The sequence below is a fragment of the Brachionichthys hirsutus genome, chromosome 8, assembly GCF_040956055.1.
Source record: "Brachionichthys hirsutus isolate HB-005 chromosome 8, CSIRO-AGI_Bhir_v1, whole genome shotgun sequence".
Lineage (NCBI taxonomy): Eukaryota > Metazoa > Chordata > Actinopteri > Lophiiformes > Brachionichthyidae > Brachionichthys > Brachionichthys hirsutus.
Window position 1 is genome coordinate 727,527 of NC_090904.1, and position 20,238 is coordinate 747,764.

The following is a 20,238-nucleotide window of genomic DNA, read 5'->3' on the forward strand; positions in this document are numbered from 1 at the left end:
GCACACATGCTCACACAAACATGCACACACACTTTTGTCAAACCACGGCCCATCATCCTCCTCGGGAGAGACCCCTCAGAGGTTCGGACACACCCCTCCCTCCACCCTCCCCTGTTGTCTCGGGCTGCCTGTTCGTTAGATGCGCAGACCCCCAGGCACGTGTGCGTCAGGAGACACGCACAGGATTATGTGTATATAGACATGGAGCAGTCGCCGGGAACTGTGAAATACTCCCCTCCTTCTTCCCCCTCTTCTCTTAGCCAATCATTTGCTGTTGTTTTTTTTCATTGATTTGATTGAAATGAAACTGTCGGGCTTCAGGAACGATTTTGAAGATGACCTCCAGCAGCGCTCCAACGCGTCCGTCAAGCTGGCTCCCATGCGAGTCCACGCCAAGGCTGACCGGAAGGAGGCGGCGTGGCCCTGGGTCCCTGTCCAATCGTTAGCCCCAAGAAAGACACTTAGTGTTGGACGTCTTATGAACTCTTTGCTTTTAAATGATAAAAAAATTACATTAAATTCATTTTCCTACCCCACTTACAACCCCACCCCAAAACAAACTGCAGGATGGGAACCATTTGGTGCTGTCCCCCCCCCCCCCCCCCCCCCGCTAAATGGAGGGATGAGCTCGGAACCCTTCAGGAAAAGAGAGGAAGCAGAGAGAAAAGAGGGAGAGAGAGCATCTCAAGAAATATTGTGACTAGAAGAGAAAGGCTGTTGGTGATGACGGAATATAACGAACAGAACGTGTGGTAGCTTTCTCCATTTCCTTGTTTCTGATCTGCTGCTTTTATCACTGTTTATTTTTCAGGATCAATATTTCCACAGTGGCGTTCCGTTTCAACGTACCCTGTTGTTCTTTTCGTATTGTAATTGTTTGAGTTGCTCTGGCTGTTAACATCATTCAAAATGAGTATTGGCAAAAAAAAAAAAAAAAACAAAAGTGTAGAAATTAAGCGCAGTATTGCCCCAGCTTGTGATACCCCCAGCCCACCCGGTGCCCCTCTCTCCTGCCCCTCTCCCCATCTGCCCAAGTGCAGCAGTAAAGAAATTTGGAAATAGCACTTAAAGATGACGTTATCCAGACAGATTATTTAACAGATTATCTCTGTTAATCTCTTTCGTGCACCTGTGTTTGGTTGTGTATTTAGTTAAGAAATTACAGTAATGCTTTAAAATACATATATATAAATATATTATTACTGCAGTCAGAGAATACCTCATCCCACAAAGGTTCCACCTGGAACTGTGTCCAAATTGATAAACAAATAAGGTGGACTTCCTTCTGTGGGAACCCAAATGTGGCAACTCTGCTCAAGTTCAATTCCACGCTCTCCCGTTCCCGTGTGGGGCGGTCTGCATTTTAAAATGAGAGTTTGTGTAAAAGTTAAAACACCCGACATTCTTTTTTTTCATGAGCATAAAAGCATTACTCCTCTCTACGGTGCCAAATTTAACCTTTATTTTACTCCATTATCTGCTCCTTCCCATTTTATTTTTATTTCAGGTAACCAAAGAAATATGTAGAAGACCAAAAACCCTGTACTTTTAATTAATTTAAAATCTTTTTCTTTTTTTAGATGTATTTCTTCTTCTTAAAGAATTGGCCAAAAGAAACAGCAAACCAGGAGTTTGAATTGTTCTTATTGTCTTCGTGAAGCTTTTGTGTTGAAGTTACAGTGCTGCCCATTCCAGAAACCAAAGTGTGTGAAGCAAACGAGAATTAGGAGACATCAAAGCTTGTGCAAGATAAGATGTTACGAATGACTCAAATTAGGGATGAGGCCAAAAACTAGGATTAATAAACCCTTGCACAGAAAGAAAAGAAAAGAATGAAGCACTTAGAGGTGAGACCGTGTCGCTCCCACACGAAGGCCGGACCGTGTTCTAAACACGATCCGGACTGGCCCCCGGTACGAGCGGATGAGGCTTACATCTATATCCGTACCCATAAACAGATAGCCGAAACACAGATTGAGAATAATGCCCCCCCCCCCCCCACCATCAGCCTGATTTACTTTCTGTTACATTGAAAATTTGATTCGAGGAAACGCAGTTGGCTGCTCACAAACCGCTTTGGACAGTCAGGAGTTACATTAACTTTACAATAAAGAGGAAGCAAGAGAAAAACTACGCCCCAATGGAAGAGGAAGCAAGTGATGAAGAGTTGGGTTCATGTCTTCATCCTTTCTCTCTTGCACTTCAGAAGATGTTCTTCTCCTTTGATGAACGAACCTTTCTGGTGACTTTGTCTTCAAACGGGACGTTTCCTGTCGCATTAGAGACGGATTTCTAACAAAGGACAGCGTGATCGACGGCATATTGTTGAAACGAGATGAAAACCAAAAATAACACTACCTCCTTTTCAAAGTGGTTCCACTCACAGCCAAAGGGAGACTAAACTCTCTTCGTTGTTTCTTCTCCACTCTGCTTGGATGATAATAATATTAATAATAATGAATGCCAAAATTATTCTTACGTTTACTGTGTGACCGACAAAAACAAGGAAACAGCAAAAAGAAGTCTTTGCTGATCTGGACGCCCTGAAACATCCGCTCAAGCCCAAAAACAGACATTTTAAAACGACTACCTCTCCTTGAACTGCATGGAAAGCGCGCTCCCTGTTTCAGCGTGTCGCGACGTGCGCGCGCTCCAGTGCATTATTCTCACTAGCACGGATTGCATTCCTGCACCCGGTGTGACGGCGGTGCGCTTTGACCGCGTGCACGCATATTCTCATCAGCCAATGGGCAACCAGTCGGTAACGGCTGCGTGGCGGAATATCCGTGCAACGGCGAGCACGCAGACACACACACACACACACACAGGCGCGTGACAGGCAGTGCATCAGTATAACCAGACCCGCCACGCCCACTTCACTAAAACAAACGAACACGCGCTTAAGGAAACTCATCACGCGCACTAGTAATACCCAGATCGATCCGGTACGTGGATGATCCCTGACGCGCGCGTAAAGGCGCGCTGGGAACCAAGCTGTACATTGTCCCAGTCTCACGCAGCTCGTATTCTTGTATAGTAACGCTCGACGCGTCTCTCCAGGACATTCTTTGCCAAACTTTCCTTTGAGTTCTCTTTCTTTTCTTTTTTTAGCTATTGTAAAGCTTTCCGCTCTGATTCCTATACTGTACTGCTAATGCTGAGGTATATGTATTTATCATATTAAGTGCTGCAGGTATCTTGGTTTATTAGTTTTGTTTTTATTGTTTTCACTTTTTCAGTTCTTCATAAAACGTCTGGGACGCTGATGTTTTTTTTAAAGTGTATTATCGCTAAAAAAAACATTTTTTTTAAAGAATAAACGCTAGATCAGTGGTTTAGGTAACATCTGTTTGTATATTTATCTTAGCTAGGTCTATTTTGATACTTTTGTTTTGTCTCTGTACTGCATTTATGCATTTTTAAGGAAAGAAAAAACTAATGGAAAACAAAGTAAAAAGTTTCTTCATTATGTATTGATACCTCAGAAGAACTTTTTCTCAACGCCAGGACCAAAACCTCTGAAAATAGATAAAAGAGAAAGAGAAGAAATGTAAGAATATGTAGCCCCTCTCTTGCTTTAAAAATGCGGAGCTCCAAAATGGCATTGCAGTTGGTCCTCTCAGGTGCCAACACGTGTCCAGCTCCCTGTGACCCCTCCCTCTGACCCTGACCCCTGTCATTCCTGTGCTGAACTGCAACCCACAGAGCTGTCAATCATCAGCAGGCGCTCCGGCGGTGACCAGTAACGAACCGGTGCCACCGGAGCAGATCAAACATGATCAAACATGCTGATACTGGAATCGCTCAGAGATGCAGCTCATCCTCTGCTTGGTCCAAACGCCTGAACTGTAACCAAACCGCAACGTAACCAAACATAAATCAAGCTACTTCCAAAACTCCACTCCACTGATCACGTTTACTGACGTTATCCTGAACATCCACCTTATCGTGTTCCAGAACCAGCCTGCTTCCTATTGGCTACAGGGAGCCCAAAACCTGATGTGTGATTGGACAGTTCTGAGGCGTCTCGCGAGGGGGGCGGGGCTCTCAAAGTGGAGCTTCGCCCGACGCCATTATCCAGTAGAAAGCCAGAATCTGATGGAACGACCACTTCAGCGCTCCTCTGGTTCGACCTTAGGAACGTGTGTACATTTTCAGCGGTTTCTTAGTTTCAGTTTACCTGTTTACCTCTCTTTATCCTTTGTTTTTGTTTTGTTTCTTGTTATTTGAAAGTGTGACCTGAGGAAGAGGCAGGGACAGGGACTGGGTGGTGGCTTCAGCCCTCTGACCCCCCCCCCCCCCCCACCCCAGGTAGCCATGTAATGCCAGTCACTGCCCTTTCCTTCATGCTGTATAAAACCACACACATATATCTGTGTATTTGTAACCTGAATCTTCTTGTGTCTGTCCATGCAGACAATAAAAAACTGTACAGTAGGTCTAGTTGCATGTAATCTGTACTAATTATTGACAATGGCATTATAAAATGCAATAAAATACTTATTACACTGTCCTCTAGAGTCGACTGCATCCTTGTTTCTTCTCCAGAGGTGCAGAGCAGTAGTTCCTCACTTGAGAGAAGACCAATAATTCTGCCGCTGCATTACAATTATTTTTCACTTTAATCGTTGCTTTTGGGCTTTTGATTACATACAAATCTCTTTTTTGAAATACGTTTAAATGCGAAAAGAGAATTAGAACTGCAACAAGCCAAGACGAGGTCCTGCAAATAAGTGTTGCTTCATCTAAACTGCTCGTAAAAATTAAAACATACCTTGAAACTATTCACAATAGTTAAACACTGATTTTATGGTTTTATTTTACCGGTACTTGCTATGCTATATGCTAGAATTAACACATGGATAATTACATAAAATATGGAGGTGAAGTTAATAGTTAAATATATATGTTGAACAAAACAATCTGTATAGCCTATTGAAATTTAATGCCGGGACATCCACAAGCTTCCATTTTGACAAGACTATAAAATTCAACTTTGCCGTCATTTTTTACATTGCTGTGCTGACACCCTCACAAGCGCTCACAGACACAAACTGAAAGTGTAGAGCAAGACTTTAAAAATGAAATGGTATGCAATTTAAAATGTGAATGTGAATTAATTTGCAGCTCATAAATCATTGGCGCTGCACCAAGCGTTCCTGTTAAGATCATTTGTACCTGAAACCATAAAATCCAAAAACATGTTGCTTCCTGTGAAACAGAAAATTATTTGTCTTAGAGCTGAATTAAATCAAATTAATTATCTACCAATAAATGACAGTGACTGTCCTGGATTATTTGCTGTTGCAGGACTCAGAACAGTTTTGTTTTAATAATGTAACCTCTGAATACAGAAAATACTGTAATATTTTTTTTTACTTCACAGTCTCACAGAAAACCTGTCATATATTCTTATAGCTGTTATTGATCCCTCCCTGGTGTGACAACAAGCTGCTGATCAGATCTGAACTTGGCCTTCAGAGGTCAGGCTGCGTTGCGATACAGAAACTGGCCACCAGGCGGAGTAAACAAACCGGACAACACACAAACACAAACCCAGGAACAAACAGCTCGGAGCTCCACTGACATGGATCCACCAACAGGGAGGGCCAGAGAGTACAGAGTACAGCAGAAAACTACACTGTAGTACATTGAAGTGTGGCTGAATCTTGTGAGATGCTCGTAGAAACTTCTTTACCTCCTCGTGGGTTTGCTTCATGCCCTACAGCTTATCTTTTAACTTCTGCTCTGCGTTGTGGGTGTGCTCCCACCGGAGGGGGGGGGGGGGGGGGGGGGGGGGGTTGTGTTTTTTTGGAAAGTTGAGACTTTGTTTAATCCTCTGCTTTTAGTGAACTTCTTTTAGTCGACGGGGAGGAAACTGACACTTGGCGCTCAAATCCCCGACATTTGGTTTTGGTAGAGACCCCATCTTAAGCCCGTTGCGCTGCGTGCACGCAAACACACACTCACATATAGGAACACGTTTTGAGTGCATGAACAATTCGCGAATGCTAAGTAGAACCTTGTACTTGTACGAGGTGAGCCAGGGTGCAAAGTAGCACACAAAGAGGCCATTCTGAGGCGCGCTAATGTTTGGCATCAACCGCAGTCCGAAGCGCTGAACACATTTCTTAGTACGCATCTGAACAGCCGTGCACGTGGTGTGTGCACGTGAGACCATGCATTGTCCATTTGCAAGCAAGTTTGTGTGTGCAGAGGAGGTTTTGTATACATGTTTATGTCCCGGTAGCGTGGAGCGCACTGAGGTCCAGACAGACCCTGGGAGTCAACAAATACATGCCTTCCTGCCCCTCCTGCCCCCCCTGCCCCTCCTGCCCCTCCTGCCCCTCCTTCCTGACTCACACCCTGCTGCACAAGTTGGAAGAGGATTACTTCCTCATTAAGGCATCAGCTGTTCACTATTCATTTTTGAGCTTTGCTTGTTTTGCTCTTTTATTTTGATATTTCATTTCTCTCTCTTTTCACCTCTGCGTCTGCTCATTGGCTGCTCCTTGTCTGAATATGATGAATATATTTATTAGATAGAATGTTAGAGTACAAGTACAGTCACACAGTAGCATGTATTACAGTACAAGTACAGTCAAACATCCTGTCTAAGAGGAGCATTTCTAAAAAGCCCTTGCAGTCTTGTTTCCTTTGAAAGTCCTTCGTACATAAATCATCGACATTTAACAATACAAATAAAATAAAAATAAATGACTCAATAGATGCAAAATAACAATAAATTAAAAAGACACATAATAGTCTCCTGTTTCCACCTGCTCCTCTTTAAGGCCTCCCGTGTGTCTCCGTCCAAAGGTCTCCTCTGAATGTTGGTCTCCTGCATCTCTTTGTCCTGTTTACAGGTCGGCGTGGTGGCGTAGTGGTCAGCGCTGTTGCCTCACAGCAAGAAGGTACCTGGTGTCGTTGTCGTTTGTTTGTCTGTTGCAGGTAAACCGTCTTCTCGAGCTCAGCTTCATGTTTCACCATTTCTTGTTCCATCTGTAAGAGAATTAATTATTTCTCTTGCTCGAATGCTAATCGGACTTTATCAGCTCTGTCCGGTCACTGGTCCGTTTTAAATGGGTGGCTTTAAATTGTTTCACAGGTTTGCTTTTTATTCTTCCAAGAGAACTTGTGTGTCTGATAAGGAAGTGGATGAAACAGTATATTTGTGAGAGAGAGAGAGAGAGAGAGAGAGAGAGAGAGAGCCCCAGAACAAAAGCATCTTTGTGAGTGATTGGAACCACATTTTCACCCTCCTCTCTGTCTATCTCTCTCTCTCTCTCTGAGTGAGTGAGCGAGTCACACCAGACGTTCCAAACTGCTGTAAAAATCAATGTCAGAAGTTTAAAATAATACTTGGAGACAGGTCTCAGCAGATCCTGCTCCACTTTCACTCCTCCCTCTCTCTCTGTCATTTTGCCTTTGTCTGAAACCTCTTCGTTTCCTCTGAAGCCCACACGACCTCTGACCTGAAGCCCACACAGAGCACAGATTCTACAAAGCCCGAGTGTCACATATGAATGATTGTACACCATTTGATCCAGATGTTCTCAACAACGTTGTGGATCAGTCGAGGCTTCAAGTCTGATTGAATCGTGGTCGTTTAACACATTAAACTCGATTGGGTTTATATCATGCTTTGTTCTTTGAGGAGTCTGTTATGACTATTATGAGGATGAGTCACTCTGGCCCCCCGGGGCAGTGGGGGCATCGTAAAAAGAAAAGGCCTCGTGACTGAGTCCTCCCAGAATCTGAAGGGAAATCAGTGACTCATGCAAAATAAAATGTGTTTATTGTAACACTATAGTGACAAACCCCCCCCCCTATGGACCCAGAGCTGGCCCGTGTTCGTGCGTTGTCTGGTTCGGGTTCGGGGTAATTATATGACAGGATAGTTCAGCCCAACTCGTTTGTAGCCTGCAGGAAGCAGAAGCAGCGCCGACTGCAGTTTCCTGTCCAACAGTGTGAGGAGAGGCCGAGCGGGTCCTGCGTGCGCTCTCCGTGCGCCCTCCGTGCGCTCTCCGTGCGTCCCCACAAGGCTGGAGAACAGCAACGCGCCGCCTGCAGGGACGCACAAACTGCACATCTGGACTGCTGCAGGACGGGGCGAGCCGGAGACAGCAACCTCTGGAGGCGGGGAGGAAACTCATGGCTTTCTGGGACACCTTCATGAAGGCTGCCGGAACCCGCCGAGGTGGACGCGTAAAGGGACAATAGCGGGGGGACAGGGAACAGGGGACAGGGGACAAGGCCAGCTGGAGTGGCCGGACAATGAATTAGCCGAAGTTGGACTGCGCCGTGCCCGAGCCGGAGAAGGTAAGAGGCGCGTCTCCGGCTGCAGCGCGGCGCGCTCCGAGCATGTCGCGACGCGCTTTTTGGGAAGCAGGGCGCAGACGTGCACGAAGGTAACCCCGTCACTCGGAGTGTATTTATTCATGATCAAAGAGACCTTCGGTTTGCAGCGAGGTGGCGTGCACGCGTGTGAACTTCGAGGAGCGTCCATTCCGCCTTCCAGAAACTTCTTCAAACTTCTGAAGCGCGGGCTCGTTTATCTAAAGCGTGAACTCGGTGAACTGCGGCGATCACGCGCGTTCAACACGAAGCGCTGCTATTAAAGGTGATCAAACATTTTGGGGAGCATCGGAGAAAAAGCACGGGAGCGCGCAAACAGCTGGCCGAGCTGCTTTGGCAAAGGCGGCGCGCGCGCCGAGCACGCGTTGGCACGAGGCGCAATGCAAAATACCGCAAGAGAGGATCGAACAACCTTAATCAATAGGAAAAGAAGATTAGATCAGCAAACGTGTTCAGAGAGAACTCCGGTGGCTCCGGTAACGGACTCAACGCGTCATCTTACTCCATTCATAAAAAAAGATATAAAAAAAGCTGCTGATCACCAGCACGTGATTTGGTATCGATGAGTAGGAAGGTTAATTATAAAAGATTATATAAAAGACTCAAATGAGACCTCACACTGCTGTCATCAGATCCTGATCTAGAACCACGTGGAACAGAATCCGTGTTCACACTGCTGTCATCAGATCCTGATCTAGAACCACATGGATCAGAATCCGTGTTCACACTGCTGTCATCAGATCCTGATCTAGAACCACATGGATCAGAATCCGTGTTCACACTGCTGTCATCAGATCCTGATCTAGAACCACATGGATCAGAATCCGTGTTCACACTGCTGTCATCAGATCCTGATCTAGAACCACGTGGAACAGAAAAGAAAACAGCATCTGAGTCACAAATGAGAAAAACAAGTTCGATTTGAGCCACTTTTTCCTGCAGTGTCAGCAAAAGCTAAGACTTTGCATTGTGCCAAAAACAGTTGAATTGCATTGTTGTAATTGTTTTTTAACTTTAGATCAATGAGATATCACTTCACTTAAACATATAGTAAATACCTCCAAATGACAGTAAATCTATTTTACGCGTGTCGCACTACGCTACGAGTTTCTTGCAAGAATGTATATTTTTGAGTAAAATACTCTTTCCAAAATCACAGTTTTAATGTGTGTTTTTTTTTAGCTTAATATGTACTATTTCCAAATTTTGTAAAGCTGTGATGTGTGTCTAATTGAATTACATTTTCTTGCACGATTCTCGCTGTGTTCATTTGTCGTCATGTTTTGTGTTTGTGTTTATCGTCATCCTTATTTGCTCTAATTAATCATGTTATAGCTCGTATTGATTCTGCATAGGTTCCATAAAAACTGTACTGTATAGTCATTATTTACTCAACGTAAGTGTGAAAACGTGTGAAAATGAATCCCTTAAAATGGGCTTTTCATTGATGCTAATGTCATGTGACGTTCATGGCGGTTCAACACATGCGCAGCAAACGTGGCCTGTTGGGCTGTTGCTCAATCGAATTGGGCAGAACCGCTCCGATGCAGTCCCTAACGGACTCCTGTTTGTGCTCCAGGCTCACTCCTCGGCCCCTTTGTCTTCTCTCACGAGAGCTCGGCCCACGCCCATGGATCAGGAGAGGCGCGCTCCTTCCCCAGAGCCACCCGATGATGGGCACCCCGGTCTGCCAGCGCCACAAGCAAGTCCACACGCGCCTCCGACCACAGAGAGGACAAAGCCGCAACCTGCAGCAGGTAAGGAAGACGCTTGATCTGACACAGGCAGCATGTTCGTGAGTGTTGACTGTGAAATGTTATTTCCTGTTGGCAAGCTGTGTGAAATCTGCTTAACCTCAAAACAAGAGCATAATGGTTTACTCCCCTTTGTTAAACAGGTAAAGGTGTGCATTGACGTTTCAAAGCGCTTCACCATGTTTAATACTTTAAAGCCGGTAATAATGGCAGCCTCAGAGGATGAGTTGAAGTCATTCCTGGAAAGATTATCATGTTTTTGGTTGGTGTCTCAGAATTCTTTCATATTTAACAGCAACAACAAAAAAAGAAACGCCCACTTGTCTTGTCTTCAATGGGACAAGGAAGCGCCGGCATTGATTTCCAGGTGATATCAGAACCAGTTCCAGTCAGCGTTAAAGGAATCCTGATACCCAGATGGATATTCCCGTTTAAACATCATTAAGGATGCATTTAGTTTGACACTGACGTAAAAGACATGAACTCGTATACGCCTCGTCGGCTTCTACCTGACGTCCCGCTTCTCGAGGTGAAAGGCGTCCTCACGGAAACACAAAGCGGGTCTACTCCACAACGCTGCCTGCTCAAACAGAGAGATGCAATGGCGGCCGGGACCGTGTTCAGTGTTTATTTGACAAAATGAAAAGCTGCATGTATGTGGCGCACTGGAGTTGCAGGGAGGTTGTGGGTGAGCGCCATGTAAACAGAGCAGGACTGTGACTCCGTTTAATCCAGACTCAGGCCTGCGGTTCGGTTTAGGCAACGGAAGCGAGCCCGGGTTAGGGCGAGGAAAAGATTGTTATTGGCTACTTTTAGGAAAGAAATGCGCGTCGGCAAAAGTCTGTTACTTTTCAGTTTAACATTCCTGCAAACAAATGAATTTCCTCTTTGATGATTCACGTATATGTTCTGCCACGTACGGAATTCTAACGCCCTGTAGGCGTCTGCATATTGGCTTGTTTGTATGACATTTATCTCACAAGGCTCGTTGGAGGTATTTGGAGGTATTTGGAGATATTTGGAGGTATGTGGAGGTATGTGGAGATATTTGGAGATATTTGGAGGTATTTGGAAGTATGTGGAGGTATGTGGAGATATTTGGAGATATTTGGAAGTATGTGGAGATATTTGGAGGTATGTGGAGGTATGTGGAGGTATTTGGAGGTATGTGGAGATATTTGGAGGTATGTGGAGGTATGTGGAGGTATGTGGAGGTATGTGGAGGTATGTGGAGGTATGTGGAGGTATGTGGAGGTATGTGGAGGTATGTGGAGGTATGTGGAGGTATTTGGAGGTATTTGGAGGTATGTGGAGGTATGTGGAGGTATGTGGAGGTATGTGGAGGTATGTGGAGATATTTGGAGGTATGTGGAGGTATGTGGAGGTATGTGGAGGTATGTGGAGGTATGTGGAGGTATGTGGAGATATTTGGAGGTATGTGGAGGTATGTGGAGGTATGTGGAGGTATGTGGAGGTATGTGGAGGTATGTGGAGGTATGTGGACCCTTCTAATTAGCAACATTTCTCCATTTTTCTAACAGGAAATGGAATTGAGCAGCGATATGTCTTGTTTAATGATGTCGCTGCTGTTCCGGATGAATGATTCCAGGTGATCTGTGTGTGCTGGACGAGACACCTCGGATGACGTGAGGCCGATTCAGCACCGCTGGAAGGCTTAAAGGCCACAATGGGACCCCTGAGAGTTTGGGAATGAACCCATGACCCTTTCCCTTGATGTGATTGGTCACGGTATGGGTCGGCTGACGCTGGGCAGGATGGGGGGGGGACGCAGACACACGCAGAACAATATTGTGCCTGAATGACTCATCTGAAAATGATTCATGTTTCCCTTCGACTCAGCGAGGAACTGTCAGCGTTGACCGGCTGCAGGTCCTACGGGATCATTAGCGTAGGTGTGGCGAGGTGAGCAGTAGGGGAAGTGTAAACGGCTTGTTGCTATGGGAACCGGCCTCTGCAGTGCTTGATGGAGTCACACGTACATCTCTGTCCCGTGCTACATTGTGGTTTAACAGGATGAGTAGAGTCGAGAATAAGATTTAATGATCATGTTTAATGATACAATTATTGAAGAGCAAGTTTGTGCCTGAACATGTTCCTGTAGCTGAGCGGAAGTTACCTGCGCTCAGGAAGCAAACGTAAAGTACACCTGTGGCTTCTCCCACTGAATTAGTCTGAAGGTTTTACCACCTGGCTGTGGATCAGCCAATCACAAAGCACTGGGTGGGAGGTTTATCCTTCTTGGCGCTTGGTTCTTGGATTGTTAATGAGCATTCATTCATTAGCACACTATTGAATGGTGATGTGTGTGTGTGTGTGTGTGTGTGTGCGTGCATTGACAGATGTGTGCCTCTTGCTGCTTTCAGTGCTTCTCACTCAGCCATGGAGATTCAATGAGGCTGTCTGTTTAGAGAGGAGCGTTTTACCACCACATGCTACATTCCCACGTTCTCTCAGTGGCATCTCCAGCGCTTTGTTTTTCTGCTGCTCGTTTTTCTGCTGCTCATTTTTCTGCTGCTCATTTTTCTGCTGCTCGTTTTTCTGCTGCTCATTTTTCTGCTGCTCATTTTTCTGCTGCTCATTTTTCTGCTGCTCATTTTTCTGCTGCTCGTTTTTCTGCTGCTCATTTTTCTGCTGCTCATTTTTCTGCTGCTCGTTTTTCTGCTGCTCATTTTTCTGCTGCTCATTTTTCTGCTGCTCATTTTTCTGCTGCTCGTTTTTCTGCTGCTCATTTTTCTGCTGCTCATTTTGTTGCCCACCTCTCTGCACTTTTTCCATGTTAATATTTCTGTCTGTCATTCTCTGTATTATGGCTGAGTATGATTTTAGTTTTTAGATTGAAATTTTAATTTGAAAGAGAGCAACGTTCCTATCACTGCAGTCATGGTTTTAACTCTGATTGACTTATCATCATCATTTGAGGGTTCTTTATTTTAATTTAAAGCTAGTGTTGGCACTATTTTGCTGCTTAAAACACAAGAGAAATCAGTGAGTTGGCCGATTTCCCTTTCAGTCGCCCGTTAGCATCACTTTGTTCATCCTGCCGCTCACGTTTGTAGAATCATTGCTCTGTCTGTGTTTATTTTATCTCTCTCTTCACTCCTGCTGCTATTTGCCGACTGGTTCTCTTTTAGTTCTTGAGGTTTGTTGAAGCTTGAGTCTAATTTGGTTTCTCAGTGAGATTAAAATAAACTGGGAGCAATTTGGGGAATTTTTACTGAATATTTGAAGTATGAAAATGAGCATGCCGTTTTCTCTTCACCACTTTGCAAACATTTGAGAAGCTGCTGCTCCTGCTTATTATTGTGTCCCCTGCTCTCTCTCTCTCTCTCTCTCTCTCTCGTTCCATGCTGTGCTGTTACCGTGTGTTTGTGTGCTTGTCTGGTGGCGGCGTCGCTCTTTCGAGCTCCTTGTATTAAAGGCAGCATCGTTGCGTTCAGTCAGCAAAGCAGCTGCACAGTGTTTTCCCAGGAACCTCAGAGACAATGTAACACAATTAAATTCCCCTTAAGCCTGTCCAATGGCCGACAGTTTTTGTCTTTAATGAGCTTACAGTGCTTCATTCTCTCAGCAGCTATAATCTCTCGTTTTGGGCGTTCCAGTGGCGCACTCACACAGGCCCTCTGTGCAATGTGTGTGTGTGGAGGGCGGGTCATGCCTTGTGGGTGCGTTCACATTTTGGCTGGATTACAGCTAAACCATGTCTTTCTTTGTACATGTACAGGTATGTTTGTGAAGGAATACAAATACAAGCACTGCGTTGTGCTCTTCTTCTTATCTCGCTCGTCCCGCTCAGAGTCCCGGTGATGTGGATTGACTCGGTCAGCGGCCGGGGGCATTGGTGCCGACCAAAGTCGTTACTGCAGCTCAGCTGCTCTTCATCTCGTCTTACTGTACCCGGTTTTCTTTCATGATGTGTTCAGAGATGGGTCAGCGTGGCGTCAGTGTGGACACATAAATGGCTGATATGACCGACATGTATCAGGCCGTTCAGGACAGAATAATACTCTATTTAATCACTATTTTATATTTGCAAGACTAAAATGACTATATATCAATATTTTACTACTGTAATATTATATATTCATGCATTACGTCATTGCACGGTCTTCAAATATGTTATTTATACTTTGACAACTGCGTGATTCCACTTACTGTTCATGCAGACCTATAACTCTGGGCCTTTCTTTTTGGAGTTAGTCTGTTTCTCTGCGCAGGAAAACATGTCGTTTCTTTTTGTTGTTGTTGGCTCGGCACCTTTGACCCAGGTACCGGCTTCCATCTGGATCCGGCCCCTGGGCGGCGGCACGGTAGCTGCCAACTCTCTCTCAGAGAGGGGGCTGAATGCAGAGAAGAGAACCAGTTTCAGTATTTTATACTATTATAAGTGAGAAATGAAGGTTATTATTATTATCAGTGACTTCCGTCACGCCGTCAGAGATCAGGTGATCCAGGAAGTGACCCATGATTTACGAACCCATGCAACATGTGTGTGTTTGTGTGTCTTTATACTAACCAGTATGTGATCCATACGTGCTTGTTTTCCCAGCTAACTGTTTGTTTACTAGGAAACTAAAATTTGACACGTGTTGGTACACCAAATTACAAACACACATGCGCACGCACGCATGGATGCACGGCAAAGTATGCACAAACAAACACACACACACACACACTCACACACACTCGCACGCACGTGTAAACACAGCCAGATCTGCTCAGCAGCTCTTGATTGCTCTGGCTGATTTGAATTAGAGGCTCATCTTTCTCAGATCTCAGAAATGTCTTGGAGGTTGTGCGGTTTAGTGGCTTGATGCTGATGCCAGCGCGTAATTGGTTGAAGGCCTGCTTGGATGGCATTAGGGCTTTGGTGGGGATGTGTTTAGCTCCAACAATCGTGGTTTTGAATGTTTACAGAGCGAGAGAGAGCTTTGACTCGGTTATAAGACCCACATACTTTTAACTCATGGTTGGCACCAGGAGTCTGAATCGCCGCATGGCAAGGACTACTGTGCTGATGTACGGACGGCTCAGGTGACCAGATGATTGGACATTCAGGAAAAATGTCCGGGTGCTAAACAGATATTCAGATACAGCATATCTGTAATCTGTAATCTGTAATCTGTTCTCGTGTGTTAATGTTGGACATCTCTGAAGATAACTTCTGCAGCATCATCATCCTTCCCTTCCCTGCCGTTTGCTCATGTTGGCTTCTCATGTGGCTTTGATAAAGACATAAATGAAACCAAAAGCAGCTTCCAGAGGACAATTTAAAACAACAACAACAACAGGAGAAGGAGAAATGAGTGTAACTGATAAATGCTGCCTTAGATTTATGTGTCATTTGAAGTCATTTCGGTAAAAGAAATTGTGATTAATCCTCAGTATTTTGAAAAAACAGACACCAGCCGAAGAACAGTGGCTGGTTATAACATAAGGATTGTTTGTTATTTGATAACTGCTTATGGAATGATCAAATATAATGTCTAAAGACGTGCTCCTGTATGGCAGGCATATGGATGGATGGACAGCCAAAGCTTATTAAAGCAGAATGTCATCCAAAGCAATATAACTACATATAATACACAGTAACACACACACACACACGCACACGCACACCTTTCTAAACTAGACATTTGGCAGTGTGCAGGGCAGCAGTTTTCACTCGAGGCTTTCATATCTGAAGCCGGCTGATTGAGACTAATGGATCCAGCATGGCCTTTAGAAATGGCTACCACATGCAGAAGACAAACGTGTGAGTGGAGAGAGCTGGTAGTGGGAAGATACGCGTGTAAGTATATGTGTTTTATGTGTTTTAGTACAGGTATGTGTGTTGTTTGTGTAGCACTGTCCAATTCAATCGAGGAACAGGAAGTGCTTCCCATTCCATCAAGTCCTGTTTAGGGTTAGAGTTACACAAACATAGTGTCCAACACACACACACACACACACCTACGCACCCACCCACACCCACACACACTCATTAAAGTAAAGGCAGAAACAAATCCTCTGAGCCTTAAACAGCGTTCCTCTTCATCAAGGTTCGACCACCTCACATAACCAAGTGATTCAGAGCTCGACCTTTATGTAATACGTTTTCGGGGAAAATGAAGATGGCCGCTGTCAGCCTGCCCGAGGGCTGAGGAACTCCACAGGTGGGTAATATTGTAGAGTCATCCTGTTTGGAATTAAAATGACTGGAACCACTGAAAACATTGGTGGGGGGGGGGGGGGGGGGGGCACTGCAGCTGCTGGTAATTGACATTACAATTTATTTCATTGTTTCTTCAGTGGATCGATGAGTCATTCGTTTTAATAAAAACACAAGACGACATCTGTCTCACTGCTGTGAGTACAAACCCAGAGGAAATGGTCATTTCTGGTTTAAGAATTAACGACTAACTTCTTTGATCAACCAATCAAAATAGGGATTCATCTGTAGGCTATGCTCTACTAGCACATAAAGCAGAATGACTGGTCTGTGCATTAAGTTGCAGTGTGCAGCCATGTCTGGCTGTGCAGTGACTGATAGGGTTGTACCAGGAGGCTACAAAGACCATCCACATATACTGTAGCTCAGCCCGAGAGAAGTCCAAGTGATCTCTCTAAATATGGAAACAACATTTCATTTATTAATAAGCAGCATGAATTTAACTGCATTTCAGTTTTACAAAAAGGTATGAACTGACAACTTCATTATATGAGTTTCTTATGTATTGTATCTTTGACTCTTGACTCTTATTTGTATCACATTTTCTTCTCTTTATGCTTTACGGAATAAAAGTGGAGCCACAGTCCAAAGCGTCCAACGGCCTCTCTGTCTCTTGTCTCAAAGCGACCTATCCACGTTTTTCAGTCAACTTCCTACAACTGGGATACCTCGACATCCACACTGTATTTATCTGCCAGTAAAGGTGGTAATAAATCTATAATTATAGCACATATGTGAAGTCGTCATTTTGTAAATGCAGAGATGGAATGTAAACTGAAGACAAATAGTGAGAGGTGAGGGACAGGAAAGAGAGGACAGATAGAAGTGAGAGAGAGCGGATAGAGTAAATAAATATAACCGGGAAGGGTTGAGTCCATGCACAGGACGTGGTTTGGTTTGTGTGTTTGTGTGTTCGTGTGTATATGTATGTATTTATCAAACCCAGCTGGCTCCCATTTGCCCAGGAATGAGTCTGCACCTCTTGGAGGCCCAAGCTTGCCCTGCTTTGAAGGCCTCTTGTGTGTGTGTGTGTGTGTGTGTGTGCGTGTGCGTGCGTGTGCGTGTCTGCATAAAAAGGAGCTTCATTAAAGCACTGTATGGCACCTGTGAAAGCATACTGTATGCATATTTTGTGGGAATCTTCTATCTTGTTCATTTGAAATGCACGTATACACACACTCAGACACGCACATGCACATATATGCATGTCCACTCACAAGCACAGACGGCACAACCATAGACCCACACAGATTTCAGGTTTCACAAGCATGAACACAGACCCCGAAACACTCCCAAGGGGTTTGGCTTTAACTGATTCCAGATGCACGTTCAGGACAGACAACACACCAACACACAGACACACACCAACACAACGACACACAACACACCCAACACACTCAACACACCAACACACAACACACTAACACACAGACACACAGACACACCAACACACCAACACACCAACACACCAACACAACGACACACAACACACCCAACACACTCAACACACCAACACACAACACACTAACACACTCAACACACCCAACACACTCAACACACCAACACACAGACACACACCAACACAATGACACACTAACACACCCAACACGCTCAACACACTAACACACAGACACACCGACACACCAACACACCAACACACCAACACACTCAACACACCCAACACACTCAACACACTCAACACACCAACACACAGACACACACCAACACAACGACACACAACACACCCAACACACTCAACACACCAACACACAACACACTAACACACTCAACACACCCAACAAACTCAACACACTCAACACACCAACACACAGACACACACCAACACAACGACACACTAACACACCCAACACGCTCAACACACTAACACACAGACACACCGACACACCAACACACCAACACACCAACACACTCAACACACCCAACACACTCAACACACTCAACACACCAACACACAGACACACACCAACACAACGACACACTAACACACCCAACACGCTCAACACACCAACACACAACACACTAACACACAGACACACCGACACACCAACACACCAACACACAACACACCCAACACACTCAACACACCAACACACCCAACACACTCAACACACCCAACACACTCAACACACTCAACACACCAACACACCCAACACACTCAACACACCAACACACCCACACACCACAACACACCAACAATCAACACACCAACACACTCAACACACTCAACACACCAACACACCCACACACCAACACACACCCACACACCAACACAACGACACACTAACACACCCAACACGCTCAACACACCAACACACAGACACACCAACACACTAACACACAGACACACTAACACACAGACACACAACACACTAACACACAGACACACCGACACACTAACACACAGACACACAACACACTAACACACAGACACACAGACACACCAACACACCAACACACAACACACCCAACACACTCAACACACCAACACACCAACACACAACACACCAACACACAACACACCAACACACAACACACCAACACACCACAACACACCAACAATCAACACACCAACAATCAACACACCAACACACAACACACCCAACACACCCAACACACTCAACACACTCAACACACCCAACACACTCGACACACCAACAATCAACACACCAACAATCAACACACAACACACCAACACACAGACACACACCAACACACAACATACCCACAGACAAAATCTTCTGCTTTGCTGGAGTCAGCAGAACTTTGCAGTTTTAATTAAGTGCCAGTGAAGGGGAAATGACCGCGGGGGGGGGGGGGGGGGGGGCCAGACGGGTTCACTCCACACGGGGAAACTACTTCCACAAGAAAAAGCAAAAAGCTTCACATAGTGTCGTAAAGGTTTGTTGTGTTTTGCCTTTGATTACACATGTATTGCTTGTTTGTTTGATTTTAGATGTGGCCCACACCTACACCGAGCCCCTCATATTGAGGGTAAATGGCTCTCCGGAAAGGGTGCGAGGCGAGGATGGAGACAGGTGGAGCGGCAGCCTCTCGCATACGGAGCTCACGACACCCAACAAGAGCATCACCTGTGAGTCGACAGCAGCTCCATGCACACGTTCACACGTTCACACGTTCACACGTTCAGAGACACCAGTGAGAGGCTTATTTCCGTTAGCCATCACTGCTCTGATGAGTCACAGTATCCTGACCTTTAACAAATACATTTTAAAGAAATAGCTGCATCCAGTTTCTGATTTGTGAAACACAAGCCTGGCTGCACCCAAATCTTCACACATTTCCTCCTCCTGTCTTCTGCTCCACTCTCCTTCCTCCTTCCTTTTGCTCTCCGTCTGTCAGAATGGAGTCGTTCCGGTATCACAATGCACGGCGAGAACGACGCGCGTCATGCAAGCCTTGATTAAGATTGCATCCAGAGTATTTATTTTAGAATCTGGTGTTTAGCCACATGTGAAGAAAACGTCATTGATTGTCTATTAGCCTGTTGGAGTCGTGTATTTAACCAATTAATGGCGGTTTCTGGCGCTCACGATGGAATCCACCCGCACTTCTGTCACCACATCTACAAGAATCTGGAATCGTAGCTCTCCTGTCCTGCTGGTCGCAGGTTTTAAGCTTCTCACATCATCAGTTCAAGTCCAGTTGTGGTTCTGCTGCTTCGTGCCATCCAGCCATCGGAGTCCTCCTCTCGTTCCTCTCTTCTTTATAAGAGTGAAACTAAGGGACAAACATGTGTCTAGTCGCACAGCACGCATCTGGGCACGCTTTTCTTCCTGGAGTGTGTTTTAGTCGTCGGTGTGATTTTCAGTTGGGTTTCCTGACTTCAGGAACGGACCCCACCTCAACGCTGCAAAC

General features: G+C 45.2%; 1 protein-coding gene across 1 annotated transcript in view; it reads left to right on the top strand.

Annotated features, from left to right (window-relative positions):
* The first annotated feature begins 301 nt into the window (after positions 1–301).
* The window catches only part of mdfi (MyoD family inhibitor), a 26,257-nt gene continuing 6,320 nt past the window's right edge, over positions 302–20,238 (top strand). The window contains 4 exon segments of the mRNA XM_068741979.1: positions 302–441; positions 9,938–9,980; positions 9,983–10,115; positions 19,316–19,453. Of these exon segments, the coding sequence (XP_068598080.1) occupies positions 302–441; positions 9,938–9,980; positions 9,983–10,115; positions 19,316–19,453 (454 nt within the window).